At 45.1% G+C, this 17,924-nt stretch overlaps 2 protein-coding genes across 4 annotated transcripts in view; one reads left to right on the top strand and one right to left on the bottom strand.

The window, feature by feature from the left end:
- npnta (nephronectin a) overlaps positions 1-4,088 on the top strand; it is a 46,330-nt gene extending 42,242 nt beyond the window's left edge. For all 3 annotated transcript variants that reach the window (XM_079729590.1, XM_079729589.1, XM_079729591.1), the window contains 4 exons: positions 40-171; positions 1,299-1,397; positions 1,921-2,198; positions 2,649-4,088. In XM_079729590.1, the coding sequence (XP_079585716.1) occupies positions 40-171; positions 1,299-1,397; positions 1,921-2,198; positions 2,649-2,762 (623 nt within the window). In that variant the 3' untranslated portion in view covers positions 2,763-4,088. The remainder of the gene's footprint in view (positions 1-39; positions 172-1,298; positions 1,398-1,920; positions 2,199-2,648) is intronic.
- A 419-nt stretch (positions 4,089-4,507) lies between these two features.
- Positions 4,508-17,924, bottom strand: part of tbck (TBC1 domain containing kinase) — a 39,292-nt gene continuing 25,875 nt past the window's right edge. Inside the window, exons 23-26 of the mRNA XM_079758777.1 lie at positions 16,983-17,164; positions 11,692-11,855; positions 7,340-7,499; positions 4,508-5,281 (exon numbers count right to left, since the gene is read on the bottom strand). Of these exons, the coding sequence (XP_079614903.1) occupies positions 5,171-5,281; positions 7,340-7,499; positions 11,692-11,855; positions 16,983-17,164 (617 nt within the window). The 3' untranslated portion in view covers positions 4,508-5,170. The remainder of the gene's footprint in view (positions 5,282-7,339; positions 7,500-11,691; positions 11,856-16,982; positions 17,165-17,924) is intronic.

Raw genomic sequence — 17,924 nt, 5'->3', positions numbered from 1 at the left:
GCTGTAATTGTCGTTATTATTATTATTATTCCTCCTCAGTTCCACGGAACCACGACCACAACACGGCGGTGGGGGGCCTGGACTTTGACATCGAGCTGGGGAACACGGCGGACGAGCCTAACGACCAACCCAGAGAGGACCGGCCCGGGGCCGACGCCCATCAGCACCCAGGTAGACACCGTCGCCAACCCCACCCCCCCCCCACACACACCACCACCCACCCTCACCTCAAACCACGGCGGATGACTAACATCGGCCCTGGAAGGCAAGGCAGCGGCGCACAATCCATCAGGCAGGCATTGCCCCGGCGACGGGAATATACATGATAGTGAGGCCCACCGAGGACACAGGACATCTGGCTTCCACCAGCGCCTCTTCTTCCTCTCCATCTTCTTCTCCAGCTTCTTCTTCTCCTTCTCCTTCTCCTTGTCTTTCTTCTTCTCTTCTTCTTCTTCGTCTTCTTCTTCTTCTTCGTCTTCTTGCTGTCTACAACACATTGGTGGGAGCAATAGGTTAATTTGGCGCGGGGGGGCTGAATGAGGATATGGGCTACAGGGTGTGGTGCGTGTTAGGTGCTGTAGATTCCTCTGTATTGAATACACACAGGTGCAGCCATTGCCCCCACACACTTGAGTGTCACCACGTGATGTTTATGTTTAGCCTTGGCGCTTTAATGATTTCAGACGTCAAGAAGTCATTTGGATGTGGAGTGGTGCTTTGTTTAAACATCTTACATGAATGCTCATGTGATTTCCTATTTACTGTGCGGTGCTTATCGTACGCTGTAAGTGTTTTTTTCTGAAGTAAAAATAACGAATGGCTTTTTGAAGGAATACATTTGAATGCATTCACACGCCTCCATGCATTCCCAGGCATTTGGTTTTATTCTGGATTTCTGAGCTATTTCCACATTCTAATTTTATTTCACCTGTGCATAATAAACTGTTATGCAAATAGGCAGAAAAGAATGATGAAACACATTTTGAATGAATACATGCCAAGTGCAAGTCTGGAAAATATGAATTTTCAGACTATTCCCCTTAAAATGTGTGGGCGTTTGAGCGGTACAAACATTTTAAATACATGCTCATTTGAGTTCCCTGTACTGAGCATCATTATTTCTCCAGTGATGTCCCTAAAAATACTAAGAAACACATTTGAATGAATAGGGATGCTCACATCAAAAGATGTATTTCCAGACACTTGGCTCTGTGTAAGTGTGAACGAGTTTCCCATTTCCTTCAATTTTGGATTGGATCCAGATTCGTAGACGCTTGTTTCTTCTTGCTTCTCCTCAGAGTTGGGCTATCTGAGCTGCTCTTTTGACCAGGGGTTGTGCGGCTGGATCAAGGACAAAGACGGAGACCTGCACTGGGAGACCACCGCTGATCCAGCAGGTGGGGAGGGAGCATCTGGCCTTTATCGCTGACTCTTGGGTTTGAAGCCCCACTAAGCACGGCTTTACTACATGTGGAATGGAACTGGAGTATATGCAACTTTTTTATGCCTTACAATAAAGATTGGGAAATTTATACTATACTATAATTATATATATAAATATATGAATCTTTGTGGGATATACTTTACATGCATATTACATTTAAAGTAAGTAAAAGCTCTATTCTACATTAACTTTTGACATTGAAGTCAGGTGGGTAATTTAATGTGAGGTGATCGGATCAAAACAAATACAATACAATATAAATAATAATAATATACATGCCTGTGTACTCAACAGTTGCAGAAAAAAATAGATATAGAAATAGGCCATTTGATGATCATGTTTTATCAAAAGCGGTACAATAATGGTCAACCTCCTTGTATCATCTATGTTTTTAATTACAATAAGATCCCTTAGCTTGTGTGCCCACCCAGTGGGATTCAAACCCCTCACCATGACCCCTCCCCTCTCTCCCCCAGGGGGACGCTTCCTCACCATCCCCGAGGCGGCGGCGGCGGGCGGGGGCAGCCGGAGGAGGAGCGGACGGGGGGCGCGGCTGGTCCTCCCCCTGACCCCGCCCTGGGACCAGGGCAACCTGTGCCTGTCCTTCCGCCACAGCCTGGAGGGCCACCACGTGGGCATGCTGCAGGTGTTTGTGAAGAAGGGCCGGCAGTACAGCCCCGCCGTGTGGGGCCGGACGGGGGGCAGCGGCTGGAGGCACACCCAGATCACCCTGTGGGGCACCGGGCTGGAGAGCGTGAGTCCTGGGCCGGGGGGGGTGGATGTCTGTTTGTGCGTGTTGGATTTGATCATTGTTGTATTGAAACAGCATTGTCGGCCTTCCCAGTCGTTGTTTCACTGAGGGTTGATTGGTTAATGAATTGGTTCGTTATTGGTTTGGTGTCTTGTTGATTGCTAGTTGATTGCTAGTTGAGGTGGAAGTGGACACTTTGTTGTTACAGCCAGTTCCCCTAGCTCAGGCTTTCTCCACTGGTTGCGCCCTGTTCCCCTAGCCGAGGCTAGTTCCACTGGTTGGATGGGCCCAGTTCCCCTGCCTCTGCTGGTTGGATGAGCCCAGTTCCCCTCGGCTGGCCCTAACAGAAGGGGGTGGATGGGGATACTGTCCTTCAGATGGAGATGACTGAATACTTCATCCTCCTGTGTTTTTCCCCCTGAGTTAACAATAACCCAGTGTTCCGTTCCCCAGGTGATCCTGAAGGGGGAGCGCGGCCGGGGCAAGAGCGGCGAGATGGCGGTGGACGACATCACGCTGAGGAAAGGCTCGTGCGTGGAGGAGCACAGCAGCGTGAGGAGACTTTGATGCACGCACCCGGTTGAGGACGCAGTGGTAACCCATGACAACAAAGGGTGAAGAAGAAGAGAGGATATTAATATCTGACTCTGAGAGCTGACTCTTAATTGTGTCACAGCCCCCCCCCCCCCCTCCCTTCTTTTAATCACTCTGGAAATGCGACCCCCCCGCCCCCACACACATACACACGCACACACACACACACACACACACACACACTCTCCTCTCCCCGTGAAACTGCTGTGTGGAGTCCATTGTGAAACACTATTTCCCCAACAGTTCCAAACAATTCAGTGCGTTTCGACCGACTCTCATGGTGCGAATGACGTCCCCTACGACCACCTGCGTCCCTCTGTAAAAACGTGTGCATGTGACGCCCAGAGAAAGCCCCATGCCTTAACGCAGCCCTAGCAGGCTCTCACCCCGACGGCTACACACCGCTCACCAAGACTGTGGGCCCTTTCGGACCAGCGCTGCAGTCACTGAAGTGTTTTCGGTCTCTAATACTTTCCCTTTGTTGCCTTGCTTCGAATTGCGTACCACAAGCCATACGGTTAGATTGTCATTTTTTAATTTGCTTGTTTGTTTTGCAAAAGGTTTTCGTCACCAGTGTTTCGGTTATCGAAATTTACCACAGACACAGACCGTACGGTGATGATGACAGGACAACGGAGTTGTTGTCTTTTGTATAGTTATTTTAATCTAGGATTAAAGAATTGTCACACACACACACACACACACAGTATTGCCCCCAGCAGCTGTGTCATACAACAGGCCACCGATAAGACAAGTTTGTGCTCCTTTCTAATATTGGCCCTGATGTTATCATCATAACCTCCGACAGCATTTATAGCTGCTTGGAACGCAAGTGTGTGTTTCAAATACTTGGAAATTGGTGAATCGGGAAAAACTAATTGTTTCTCTGACGTGAGATGGGCAGTTTGTTTTTACCACAGTATCGGCTTTCATATATTAAGTGTGGATTTGTTATACAAAAAAGGACACAGTAATTGCTTTCTAGGCTTTGGATTACAGTAAATGTAGTTCAGTGTACATACTCTTAAATATCAATATAATAACGCAGACTAATCGTTGTATAAAGGTCACACCATGTTGTCGGTTGAATCGTTAAAAAAAAGAAGATAACTTGATTGCTAACTTGACTTACAAATGGAGACGTTGTGCAGTGCGAGGCGGTGTATAAATATGTACTTTATGTTCATGTGGTTTGGTAAATTAATAATAATAGTATGTTATTGAAATGAAGGGCTGTGGTTAGAGATTACAGAGGATCTGTAAACGCATGGATGCATTCAGCACATTTAGTCCAACTCAGTCAGCTATGTAAATAAAATTGTTTTGACTGATATGCATTTGCAAATGTTTGGTTCCTTTGTGATTGCTGTGAAATGTCTGCTTTTATCTGCTGCGTTTATGATTCACTTTTGGTTCATGAGCTATCATGATCCACCTGCAGTGAGGCGGCGTTGTGTACTACCTTAGAATACTCGTCCTCCAAGAAGAGTTACATCACTGACGTCCAAAGCTTCCTCTTATCTCTTCTGAGTTCTCTGAGACGGCAGTCGGGCTGATGTGGGATGCTGAATGTCTAGACTTGGAGGCCCAGGTGGTTTTCAATGAAAACTGATTTCAGAGTCCAACCAGTTTTTCTAATCCAAAGATGAGTTGAATACGGCATCGAAGAAGCTTTTAAAAATTGTTTTATTAAAAAAAAAACTTTACAGAGGCATGATTACCATGAAAGAAATAATAAAGAGCAAGCATCAAAACACGTTGCGCTAATGTTCATGGCTTGAAGGTGAAATTCTGGGCCGTTATCAGCAGCTGTGGTGAGCATGTGATCTGGCATTATCCCTTGATAATGGTCATGGTGTCACATGATGCGGCCCTAAAGTCTCCTCCTCATGAACGATGCTCTTTGGTCCTCCTGCATCTGAGAAGCGTGAGGAATGTTCCGACCGGCTTTCTTGTAAGAAGAGCTTTCTCCAGACGATTCACATTAATAGGCTTTTCCCTACATTTCAGAAATCAATCATTACATTGATGATTTGCATCGCATAACTGAAGTGAAATAGACTTAGACCAAATGATCCCCCCCCCTCCCCCTCCCAAAAAAAAAACACAGATATAGTTCAGAAACCAAACACACCTTTCCTTTGGATATCAGTGGTCACAAAAGACCACTATATCTCTGGGTGGATTCAGAGTGTCTTATCACCACAACTTTAAAAACAAAGAATTCATGATGACGCAGACTGGAATGGCAGCAGAGCGGGTTAAAACCGGACCGTTCCCCAGGTGTTAATACCGAGTGTGAATGTCTGGGCTCAGGGGGGCCACCGTGGAGGGTGCAGCGGACCACCGTCTTCAGGACCAGGGTGAGGGGGGTCGTGGGCTCATATCTGGGGGGAGGGGACTGTCAGGAGTCCAGTGGATCTCATCTTGATGATCCCTCCGTCCAACATGCAGACCCGAGGGAAGTTCACCTTCACCAGATGGGAGGCAAACTGGGGACATGGAGGTCGCGACGGAGTGGAAAGAAGAGGGCAAGTGAGTCACGGTACTGCTTCGTCAGCACATGTTGTGTCCAAAAGTCACTCCTTTTGGACACACATCAAGCCACCGGTAGGGGGGTTAGAGTTCCTTGCTCAAGGAATGAGGGCATTGGATTTTAAACCCGGAACCTTTTAACTTCTAACTCCTAGACTACCCTGACTAGAATGGGCGCTAGACTAAATCTTCAGCTCCGGTGTACTTAATGCTAACAGCTGCTATGGAGAAAAATTAACAACAGGTTGTAATTAAAATTGTCCAGCGTTAAGATTGTGTGCCTTTACCATTTTACTGGATATACTGACTGGATATACTCAGGATGGGTAAGAGACATGGCAAGATCATTCCAAATAGGAATTGTAATAGAATAGCATAGGAGAAGGAGAAACAGGGAATATTTATGATATATATATATCTCAATAGAAATGTAGATGATAGATGATATAAATCACTAGATTCAACACTATATGTTTGCATACAGTGCATATGCCAACTGTATTATGCAAATATTTATATGTGGGTGTACAACTTTGTTTGAGTGACTAGTGTTCCACCTAACCTAGAAAAAGCAAAACGTTCACGAAAAGCCTGTTTACCGTAGCTTTACCTTATATCATACATCATACAGAGAATACAACAGAACAGAATACCAGACACTAACACTGAGAAATGGTACGAAAAATATACTATTCTACAAAATGATATTTCTTCTAGAATAGAAAAAGCAATACATTGTAAACCCATTTATTCAGAAAGAATGGGTTTGCAAGACATGTTTGTACACAAAAACATCTCTGTCTATATTCTTCCTCTTCACAAACCCAGAGAAAACCTGAGAGAGCACAACAAATGCTCTCACAGGAGCCTGAGGTGAAACCTTCCTGGAGAAAAACCAACCGCTCCCTGGCTTCCTGCATGTTGGTAATGTCCATGTTAATATTTATGTGCATGAAAAACAAACAAAATGCCTTTGACTTGTTTAGATAATTCAGAACACATTTATTGATGCACTCTCTCTCTCTACAAGCGCGATGCTGCATAATTAAAGCAGCTGCCTTTAAATGACACCTACTATTAAGGGGTCTAAAGAGTCACAATTGTATCCTCGATGCTCTTAACGATAATGAGCTAAATGTGCCCTTGTGTTTCCACATAAATTTAAACTTTATTTTTATGTTCTTGTGTTTTTTTGCCTCATTTAATGAGGTTTGATAATTGCAACACATTCTGGTATTGCAACTTGTAAATTAACAAAAAAGCTTAAAAACTAAGTTCTTAGGTGAACTCAAAAACGTAAATTTAAAGGATGGGGAATGGAGACATGATCCTGTCTCGACTAACGTGCTTCATTCTAGAACGAACGGGTTTGATCCTCCATGTATCGGCTCTTTAACCAAAGTAGCTGGACCCGCCACAAATCGTTACGGAAAATAGTGTCACCTAAATGACTAAATAATACATGCCATCTAGCTCAGTCACCCTTCATATAGTTTAGTATCATGAATTATTCATAGAGAATTCATAGTGTTCAAGGCGTTTTTAAGCAACTAGTGGGCCATAAACTACAGTATATATTTATTTTGGCTCTCTTGCGAAAGACAAACAAAACAATTTACCAATTAAGACCAGGATAACTCTTAGTCAATTCAAGCTAGCATTTGAATTCCCAAAAACAGAGAGAACAGACAGTTTGGACAAGACTGAAGAAAATAAATTTTATCCTAGTGTGACAGAAAGATATATCATGACTACCATGAAGGGAATTGGCTAGGGTGTTCAAATCACAGTCTAAAGGTTCTGGGTTTGATAATCTACCTGTAGGCATCTGTTTTTCCACTTTCCACCAAATTGACTTTTTGTTGTTTTACAATTAATGAGAAGGTAGGGGTTCGGACATCTTGCTCAAGGACGCAAACACCCAGGTTCAACCCAAGAACCTTTTTCCGTGGGAGTCACCATAACCACTAGTCCCGTGTCAAACCCCTGATACCAGGATAGTTTTCCGTCCTTACCGTTGTGCCGCTCTTCATGGCGTGGCTGATGACCACGATGACCCGTCCCCTGAAGGAGTGCAGGACGCCCGTCCCGGGACACTGCACCAGCTCCCCGTCCGGACCGAAGGCAGAGGAGTAGGGCAGGTTGACGCTGCCCGACAGGTGGCCTCTGTTGAAGCTGGAGGGACTCGCGTTAAGGAGGCTCTTCTTTGCTTTATGTGATTCCTTACTACGTGTTGGTGCAGACATGTCCTCAAATAAATGTCCCGGGGGAGAAATAAATTATGTCTAGACTGAAAGGTTTCGACACTATTAGCAATTTTCTTAAAGGGACTAGTGGGCAGAGGTGTGAAGGAAGCCGTCTCTGTTTCTGAGAGAAGATAAATCAGCGAGTAAGGCGTTGTGAGGAGGCTAAGTGAGAGTTAGAAATGCCAGCAACAAAAGCAACATCCCCTCATCTGGTGATACATGCCCTTAGTAGAGTGGGAATAGTTACTTTTGGGCTCCTGCTGATGCCAACCAGAAGCTGCTACACAGCTGGCCTGGTAGACAGTCACAGGGAGAAAGCCATTTGTTTTCCTGACAGAAGTGGGCAGAAGCGAACCTTCTGGACCTGATGTGGTGTTCGGGGGTACCATAGTGAATCCATACCATCAGAAAGTCTACAGCTTGGAAAATGTACTGCGTCGATATAAAAGGGTAAACTTCAAACCAACGGACACAGTATTTCAAATTTATTCCCATTTCCTGTCTGGGATAAATAATGAACCTCTTTCGTTTATCAGAGTATATTCAGTTTAAATAAATAAAGCAGCTATGTGGAGGTGAAACAAAAAGGCTACTTCTCCAAGAGGGACTCCATTCGGCATTTCATATTTCAAAGTAGATATTTATCAGAACAAACGAATGTTAAACTGCACAAATGGTGGATGTTTCCTATGAATATATGAATGTGTATACCGTGAGTAAGTCCTGCAGTGCGTTGTCTACTAAATGGAAAGCCTCACCGATGGGCTGATACCCTCTTGAGTGGGTGAGGTACACGGCTTGTCAGAGTGATGGAGAATAGGAGAGGAGGAGGAGGAGGAGGAGGAGGACGACGACGACGAGGACACAATTGGCAGCGGAGAAGGAAGGAGAACGTAGCAGGAGAAGATGGGGTGGAGGTGGAGGAGGAGGGTGGGAATATGATGAGCCAGACAAATTAATTTAATAACAGAATCTCGGAGATGGAAAAAGGGAGCTTTTGTCAGGGGAGGAGAAACGGCAAAGCAAGAATGGCTGAAGTGACACAATGAGGTAATGTTGTGTGTGAAAGTAAAAATGATCCGGGCGCATAAAAAGAGGGGCATTGTTCCCGCCACGTCGAGGAAAAAAGTCAGCCAAGGGAAAACCACTGGGAAGAGAACTCGGGGGGGATGTGAGGAGAGGGACTGGAACAAAGCCTGACGCAGAGTGGTGGTTTAATATTCACTCTGATAACAAAAGACAAACAAAAGCTGTGTTGCAGGCTCGGCGTCTACAAAGTGATTGACATTATCGCTGAATATTTCACGATAAAGCCTCTACTCAGGTGACGTTTCTTGACTCAATCACTCCACTGTTGGGTGGGAGCCCCTGTTTCTGACTGCCTACCCAAAAGACTCCACTGTCTGTGGCGGGCTGTGATGTGGCGTAACAAGGCTTCTTTCACCCTTCAGGCAATGACAAGGACTTCCTGCCCATTCACACCTGTAAGCCCGTTCCCCTTGAAACGCTATCGCACAGCGGGTCCGGCACAGCCAGACATGGCTTGCTTTGATTAAAAGCTGCATAAATCTTTATTTAAACCAGGGCTGGGGAACACAGAGGGGAGGTTTTCAACAGATGCCTAAATAGACACGGGTTGCCAAATTGTGAGGTTGGTAAATCCTGGTTAAGTGGTCGGATCCCCCTTTGTTCTATTGGGTCGAGCCCCCTGGGCACCCCTTTCTTTCCGGGGGGGTTGCTACTTTGTGGAGGCTTACGCCGAAAGGAATTTCCATTGGAAATATCCAGAAATTCCCGACTAATCCTAAGTGATTAATGACCCGTTGTGCCCCCAACAATTACCATCCTATTGATATGCTGACGGACTTGCCTTCAAAAGGTCGTCTGACTTTGAAAGTCAGGAATAGAATAGGGGTGTTTTGGCCCCGGCCCCGAGCGTGCCGTATAGCGGTGGTTATCGCCCGCATATATATGCTGCCGTCCTGACTGTAAATGCATCTCCACGATGAGAAATTGTGGAAAGTCGCGACAAGACAGTGAAGATGGATTAAGGAAGTATTGGACTCAGCAAGCAGTTGATCGTTTGATTTCTAATCCACCGACCATCGCTCAAGTCTCACGCACTCGCTTGATTGCACACGCATACGCACACACGCATACGAGCACACACAAACACACACAAACACACACACACACACACACACACACACACACAGCGCTGCCTCCACTATCCCAGGGAAATACTCAACCCACAGACAGGGGATAGGATGGAAATGAAACAGATTGAGTTAGCACTCATTCAATAACAGCCCTTTATGGGACTGGACCACATGGCGGGCTCCGACGGAGGCCTAATACCGACCGTTGCTATTATATTGGATTATTAGCAGCATTGTCAACGATAGAAGAGAGGGGCAGAGTTATGAGGCTTGATGATGTTCCCTTAGCTCGATAGGGGCCCAGACAATAACTTCACAACAGAGCGGTAATCAAATGTGCTCCGGGTTATTTGGGCTCATTAAAATCCATTGCCTCGTGTTACGCGATTCCACCTCTTTATTCGGTCTGGTGTCACCGGAAAGAACACTTCAAACTCAATTAACCAACAATTCTCTGCTTTCCACAGATTTTTGTTGTCACACCGCTACTGAACTAATACCAAAAACAGGTGGCAGAAGTAAAGCAACGCTTTTCTCAACACAATGCATATGGGAAATGGGCTGCGTCAATGAATTTCTCCCATTTCAACAAGAACCGCTGCCAAGCAAGGAGGGGGGGGACTCAGGGAACTCAGTATGGACAACGTGCTATCTTTAAACCACCTGGTACGTTGTCTATGAGACACATTATGCGGGATCCATTCTTCTGCTCCGTCTCCAAAGCCCAGGGAGAAAAGTGAGCCTGGGAGGGGGAGTGAGGGGGGGGACTACCAACGCCACCACCTCTATGCCCTTGTCTCTCAAATTGAAGGATGCAGTGGAGCAATCTAGGGGCCGGTAGCGAGGCCCTAACTGAAAGCCACAGGAGAGTCGGCTGGTGCGTGACTAGAGTAAATCAAGTCCTGGCTGATGTTCCTCAGAGGGAGGGAGGGAGATAGGTAAAGTGAGAGAGAGACAGAGACTGACAGAGAGAAAGAGAGGGAGACCGAGAGACAGAGACAGGGAGAGAGAGAGAGAGGGCAAACTGTTGTATTTGCAGGCTATTGTTATTTGTATTTTTGTTATTTCCAGTACCAGAGGAACACTTTGAGCCTGTTGTTTTATATATGCACCGGCACCTGTGAACACCTTGGGAGAAACTGCAGGCGCAGGGATAGAAAATGGGTTTTGGCGGGACACAGGCGGTGTTTTATTCTGCAGATGACCTCTCTGAAGTGTGTGGTCGAGGGCTGGGTTTTTATGAGCCACATAAAAAAATTGTGTCCCTGTAAAATGGGAGCAGCAAGCGTTTGTGGTTTTCTTTACACCAGGTAGAAGTGTTTCAGCTGGGAGCCGGGTCAGGGGATATGAGCTATTTAAGAGAGCGCATTTATATGTTATCGCCACACATCGGAGGGTCAACCAGTCAACTAGCGTATGGATTTAGTGTGACACAAGTGTTGGGAGTATTGGACTGGCTTTGGCTTCAAAGCAGCCCTAGTTACCAAATCTTAATTAATACACCACTTTTTGAACGAGACTGATGTCATGCAGGGCGGTGCCAGGAATGGTCCTTCTCCCCTGTTACAGCCTTCTTTCAGGCTGGTTAGAGCTCTGTGTTGGGCAGTAGGTCCACAGGCCTGCTGGTTGTTTGGATGCCATAGCAGGCTTCATACTGTAAGCAGCATACTAAGCAGGGCCGATGGCAAACATCAGAACCTCCTGGGCATAATGAGGAAAACTGCACATTAAAGATTAACGTTAAAGGGTTCCAATTTTTCGGGTGAAGATAAGACATGTCCGTAATGTATTCTGACTGATTATCAGTTTAAAAAGTCAGTAGAGTTAAAAAAACAAACCCAAAATTAGTATATCCTACAAGTATTTGGGTGAAAAAGGGAAAAAAGACAGAGATGTAACAATTAGTAACTTGATGTTCCTGAACATATCCACCAAGCGGGCGGGTCAGCGGCGTAAGGATACTCCTCGGCGCTCCGGACGTCCACGGCCACGATCTTGGGCCGGCCGGCACGGGTCCTCTTCCCGCCTCCGGCCAGCGACAGCTCACACAGGTCGATGAGGTCCTCGGCCGAGATCCGGGGGGACGGCTCCGCCTTCAGCTCGCTGAGGGCCAGGGGCTCCCGGGACTGGGGGAGGGGGGGGGGGGGGGGGGGGGGGGGGGAAACACACCGGGACAGCTGGGTGAGAGGGGATCATGGACGGTAGAGTCATTCTGGTCTAGTGCGATGCTTTGTACTGTACGTTGTCTTACTCGCTATGAGCTGTGAACGCCGGTTTCCAGGCCCCAGAGCAAGAACAATAAGAACACGACTAGAAGAACGACAACAAAGACGAGGAGGATAAGTCATTTTTTGGATGAATAATTGGTATTTATTTATCTTATTTAACCTTTTTTTTAACCAGGCAAGTCATTTAAAATCTTAAATTACAATGGTGGCCTGGCAAAAAGGCAAAGCTGCTTGAGAGTAGGGGATCAGGGTTTAAAAGAAATGTCAAAAGCTAAAAGATCACAGCAAACATTTCCAACCCTACTTACATACGTTCACAATAAGGAGGCCATAAATAGCATGCACGGGAAGGAAGCTAGCATACTGCAGCTTCAGGCGACACAGCAGCAGAAGGAGAGCAGCGCACACAAGCAGTAAGACAAACAGGCGGGCCAAACAGCAGCAGCAAGAGAGAAAGAACATGAGACGACAGTAAGCAGCCGACCGAAAACGGTTAGGGATTATATAGACCCGCCCTCTTTGCCTTTCGCCGCTAGAACCGTGCTAGTGAAAGTCCCGCCCTCTCCCTTGCCAATAAAGCTTATTTGAAGCATCCCGCTCCATCGCGAGATGAGGAGGCCGGGGAACAAGGTTAGGGGAGAGGTGGATGAGGACTTCCTCAGATATAGATACAGATATTCACTGTTATTCACCCTCTTGTGTGAATGACAGTCACACAAGAGTCACCTAGCACATGTTTTTAGCCAAAGCGACTATTGCACTAGTGCATTAAAGATACATCTCTTTCAGTAACACAAGGGGCTTTGGGGAGGATAGCAGTGTCGGCTAGGGTGTATGATTCCCAGCTGAAAGGTACTGGGTTCGATCCCTAATGTCCACAACCTACCTGTCTTGCCGGCACCCTCTCAAATGAGATGAATGGGAATTCAGCAGTGTGGCTCTTGTTAGTCACTTTGGATAAAAGTGTCTGCTAAATGCCCTAAATGTTAATGAAACTGCAACGGCTTCATTATCTAAAGTCCTATTGTCAAGAAGAAAAGTGGACCGCTGGACCTGTTAGGATGGACATAGACATACATGGACAGCAGACGGGATAAGTAAACAGAAAGTGGTGTGCTTGTGATGCGTTGATTTGAGCGATGAGCTATGGGAGGGTTAGGGCTGTACAGAAATTGATGTGCTAAACGTATCCGTCTCGGCATTTCACCCCTGCCGCAAGTCACATTTATCTGCTAGTCAACCTTAACTCCACGTTATAGAAAGGCAGAAATTAAACACAACACAAAACAAAACCGCAGCAAACAAATAGGAATACTAATTAGTAAAATGTTGACATCTGCGCTTTAAATTATGAATGCATTTTGACATGAACAAATGATTCATATCTGCATATGATAATATATTATTTAGCTTGTTGTTCAGTGAGTGTTCGCAGATAAATAAAAGGCAAAACAGAATTGGCACAATATGGGCACTCCTAATGTGTTTTCCTCTTCAGTGGAAACTGTGGCTGGTGTGTTCATACTGCCAAAAAAACAACAGTCCTATCTGTTTGAATTGTACAACTTGTGACATAGACAATTTGGGATGACTGCAAAGTCATTTATTATAAATGTCATCCCTCTGCAAGATAAATTATGCAAAACAATTAACGGATATCATGCCACTCTCTAAGTTATTAGATTGGTATGGTCACTAAAAAACAACTGTTCTATTGAGTTTCCAATGTGAGGTGAGTGAATGCTTAAGGAAGTCAATAATAAAAATGTGTTTGTTATATTTTTCCCCTTTTTAAATTTTCATCCAATGATTACTGACATTATTAAACAGTATCATGATCAAACCCGGCAGACGTATCATCAAAGCTCTTCTGCTGTCGCAGAGTGGGCCTTTGTCCAATAAATACATTATTTTAACACTGTCTAGACCTTGGAAAACAACACAGTATGAACTGACTGATTACAGTGGGCTGGTTGAGGAAGGAATGTTTTTATGTAAAATAAATTAAGCAATTTAAGTTCAAGTGCGGTTCGAAAGCATTTGTAAAGAACCCTCAAACAGTGTGTTTGATATAGAAGAATGGATGGAATCTGGGGAATTCAACAAAGGTCTGTGAGAAAAGTGCTCTTGGTCCTCTAAAAGGTCATGACTAAGCCTCGATTGGAAAGCAAACCCAAACTACTCTACAAGAATGAAGTAAAAGAGAGGCAAGGAAGTAAAAGAATCACCTATTTTCAACCCTGCAAAATAGAGATCTCACGCGTTAAAAAACACTGATAAGATAACGCCACCACAACCACAATCAAACGGGGTTCACCTGGGATAACATTCCTTCTGAGGCGAGTGACCGCAACAACTATTTTGACTACAAAGTTACCTTGTATTTGAAATAAAGATGACAAAAAATAGAAAATTTAAGCACTACCAAAGATTAACTACACCCTTGCCACTGTGCTTTTTATATACACATATAATGGCTGAGTATTCAGGCAAAAATGTGCATGCCTGTCACCGCCTGGGGTGTGGGGGGGAGAGGGAAGAGAGGAGCGAGATGGAGGGGGGCGCGGTGACTTAAATGTCATGTTGAGCAGTAGGCAGCAGCCTGCACGCACTGGCTTAATGGCACTCACACACACCGCCGCTCTGACTGTGGCGGAGCTCCACCGCAGCCAATCGCACGCAGACATCATGCTGTGCGTTTGTGTGTGTCACTGTGTGTGTGTGAGTGTGCGTGTGTATAGAAAGCACTTACCATATTCAACTGTCATTATTCGTTGGTCAGTGACAGGGAATATATTCTGAATGTGTTTGTTTCAGTGCTCATGTGTGTGCACATAAGTGAATGTGTGTGCGTGTGTGTTTGGTGTGTTTCAGTGTGCGTGCATGTGTGCATGTGTGGATGTGGGTGCATGTGTGTGTGTGTCAGTGTGCGTGCGTGTATGCATGTGAGTGTGGGTGAACATGTGTGTGTGTGTGTGTGTATGTGTGAATAAAGAGCCCTCACTGTATGAAGCTGTAATTATTGGTTGGTCAGTGACATTGTCTCAATGGGGGCTGATTACTACGATAAAGAGGCGTTTAAGTGTCCAAGGAATCCTTCATGACAACAAATATATGTCATTGTTTTTAGAGAGGATGTATTCTGCTTCACAATAAAGATGATCTACACAGACGTCAGCAGTACAGTTTTACCTTTTAAAATGTCCTCCGCATAGCAGTGAAATGACTATGAGTAATCTGTCAAATATGCCATCAGAGAAAAACTAGCCCAGTTGAGACAAAAGCGAAAAAATCTTGGTGATTGTGATGAGAAGAAAATTTGAGTTGAATTGTAATGGCGATCTTTGTCTTCTTGTGACTTTTAGAATGACGCACACGCGCCTGCACACGCACGCACACGCGCGCACACACACACACACACACACACACAGGAGGAGTTGAAAGAGAAGAAGACCTTCAGTTTTTATTAATTCTCTGTTCTAAATCTGACTAAACAGCAGTTACCAATATTTCTGTAATGTGAATAATTTCCCTCTTATTATATCTGGCGGCGAAGAAACTTCAACATCTTTTGATGATTCTATTTTTGCTGACAAAAGAAAGAAGTTACACAGAGACTCTGAACCCAGACGTAAACATCCTCAAGACCAGATATAGGATGATTAAATAGAGTATGGCATAACCAAATCTCCTTGATTATTCAAACCGCTTGCCAAGATGAATATTAATGTTCACTGCAAAATAAAGTTCCCCTTAACAATCAACCACCTTTGCCATGAAATTATATTGAAATTTTATTATTAAAAATAACACATTATGAAATGAATATAAATGGATGAAATCATTTTGAATGTTTTGCAAATCAGGCGTTGATTAGAGTCATAGGGTTTTGGTAATGCTGTCACGATTCTTCCTTGTGTGAATTAGAAAGTGCCTAAATCCTTTTTAAGAGCATATACATGCCCTCACACACACACACCCACACCCACACACACACCTAAACATCTCAGCACTCTTGAACAATTACATTTGGGTGTCTTGCTCACTAGTCTCTACCTTCTACTAACTATGCTCCTAACTATGTGTCTTCCACAAATCAAACCCTTTCACCCATTCTGACCACAGTATGATGTTCAACAGAGCACTACACAAATCTTTAGGAAAGCCAACCTTATTACAAGACATATAACGTTTGGACTTGGTTGTCAGTGGGTAAACAAATTCAAAAGCGAAAACAAGTCACAAGCGATTGTACTGTTCCTTGTGTGTCTGTCTGTCTCTCTGTCGTGAGGTGGCCATAGATGAATGGTGCCGCCTATTCAAATGAGCGCTTGCTTGGGTTTGTGGGTAATGAATAACATTACAGCAGTCCCTGGGAAACAGAAGTGCTGGTGCTAAGGAGGGTGACGGCGAGAGGGAGGCAAACCTCTCATGTGAAAGCTGTAAGACAGGGTCAGGGTGTAAACGCTGTATGTGAGACAGGGCCAGGGTGTAAACGCTGGGGGTGAGACAGGGCCAGGATGTGAACGCTGTATGTAAGACAGGTCTAGGGTGTGAACATTGTGGGTGAGATAGGGCAAGGATGTGAACTCGGTGGGTGAGACAGGGCCATGGTGTGAACTCAGTGGGTGAGACAGGGCCGGGGTGTGAACGCAGTATGTGAGACAGGTCCAGGGTGTAAACGCGGTATGTGAGACAGGTCAAAGAAGTTCCATAAAGTGTCCCTTTGTTTACCTTGAGTATATTGACAGTTTATGATTGTAGGCAAGAGGTATGCGACTTTAAATGTCAAATTCCAAACAATATATCAGTTTAATCTTGATTACGGACGGGCTCAACTTTACTCTTCCTAAATCATTTTAACAGCAAAACAAATTTGTATCTGTCCTGTCGACTTGTTAAGGAGGAATTTGATTATAAAGTCATACAATAACAAACAAACAAACGAAAACCCTATCAAACGATGAGAGAATACTTTCCTCAGCTCAGTAGTAATCACGAGTACAAGTACTAGTCGCTACCTACCAGGTCTGTCCGGGGCATGTCCTGGTAGTCTGAGAAGTAGTAGGTGCCCGGTCTCCCGAAGCCGCTGCCGTCGGTGACGGCGGTGGTCTTGGGGGGCTGGGCGTGCTGGCGGTACGTGGCGCTCTTGGGTGTCCAGCTGAAGAGCTTGATGGACTCATGCACGCAGCGCTCAATGTCGATTTCTAGGGGAGAAAGGGTGTTGGCTTCTTATTGATACGTCTTAAAGGGGCCCTGTTTCACCACCAGGTGAGAGTGGCATTAGCCACCTCAAGCTGTTTTTAAAATCTGCCTCTTCTGACATCACAAGTGGAAGTGTTAGACTAGAAGTATGACGGATAGATGAGCACCGTTTGCTACAGTCCACTGGGTAGGCCAGTAAACTGATCTATCCAGCATACATCTAGGTGGACACGCCCACTTGTGATGTCAGAAGAGGCCGATTTTCAAAACGGCTTTTAATGGCTAATCACACTCACACCTGGTGGTCTAATATGTCAACTTTAAGACTCTGCCCTGCCCTGTGACTTGGTGACATCACAAGTGGGGGTATCCACCCAGATGTATGGATTGTTGGTGCCTTCAAAACAGTCGGAGCTTCCGGGAATTTCGGAGGTTGGGACCTTAAGATCGGAGGAAATTGTCTTGAACACTCTGTTAGGTCGGGGATTTCCCTCAGAACTTTGTGCGGAAGTAGAACAACCCGAGCCTCCGAGTTGACGTTACAACAATGGCTGCCCATTTCATTGATAGACCAAAGTAAACTTGCAGCAATCACTAAGAGGCAAACTTAACATCCATTCTAACATTTGCATTACGATACATTAGAGATTACAATCAAAAACATCACCTGATAAATTCTTGCTCATGTTCAACCATCGTAAGCAGTTCTAATAACTGACTCATCTGATTCAGCAAAGAAGCGCAAAGAGGTCCCTGCGGGCA

The sequence above is a fragment of the Pollachius pollachius genome (assembly GCF_949987615.1).
Source record: "Pollachius pollachius genome assembly, chromosome: 2".
In the NCBI taxonomy this organism is placed as follows: Eukaryota; Metazoa; Chordata; class Actinopteri; order Gadiformes; family Gadidae; genus Pollachius; species Pollachius pollachius.
The sequence above is the reverse complement of the archived record's forward strand: the minus strand, read 5'-3'. Positions and strand labels throughout refer to the sequence as shown.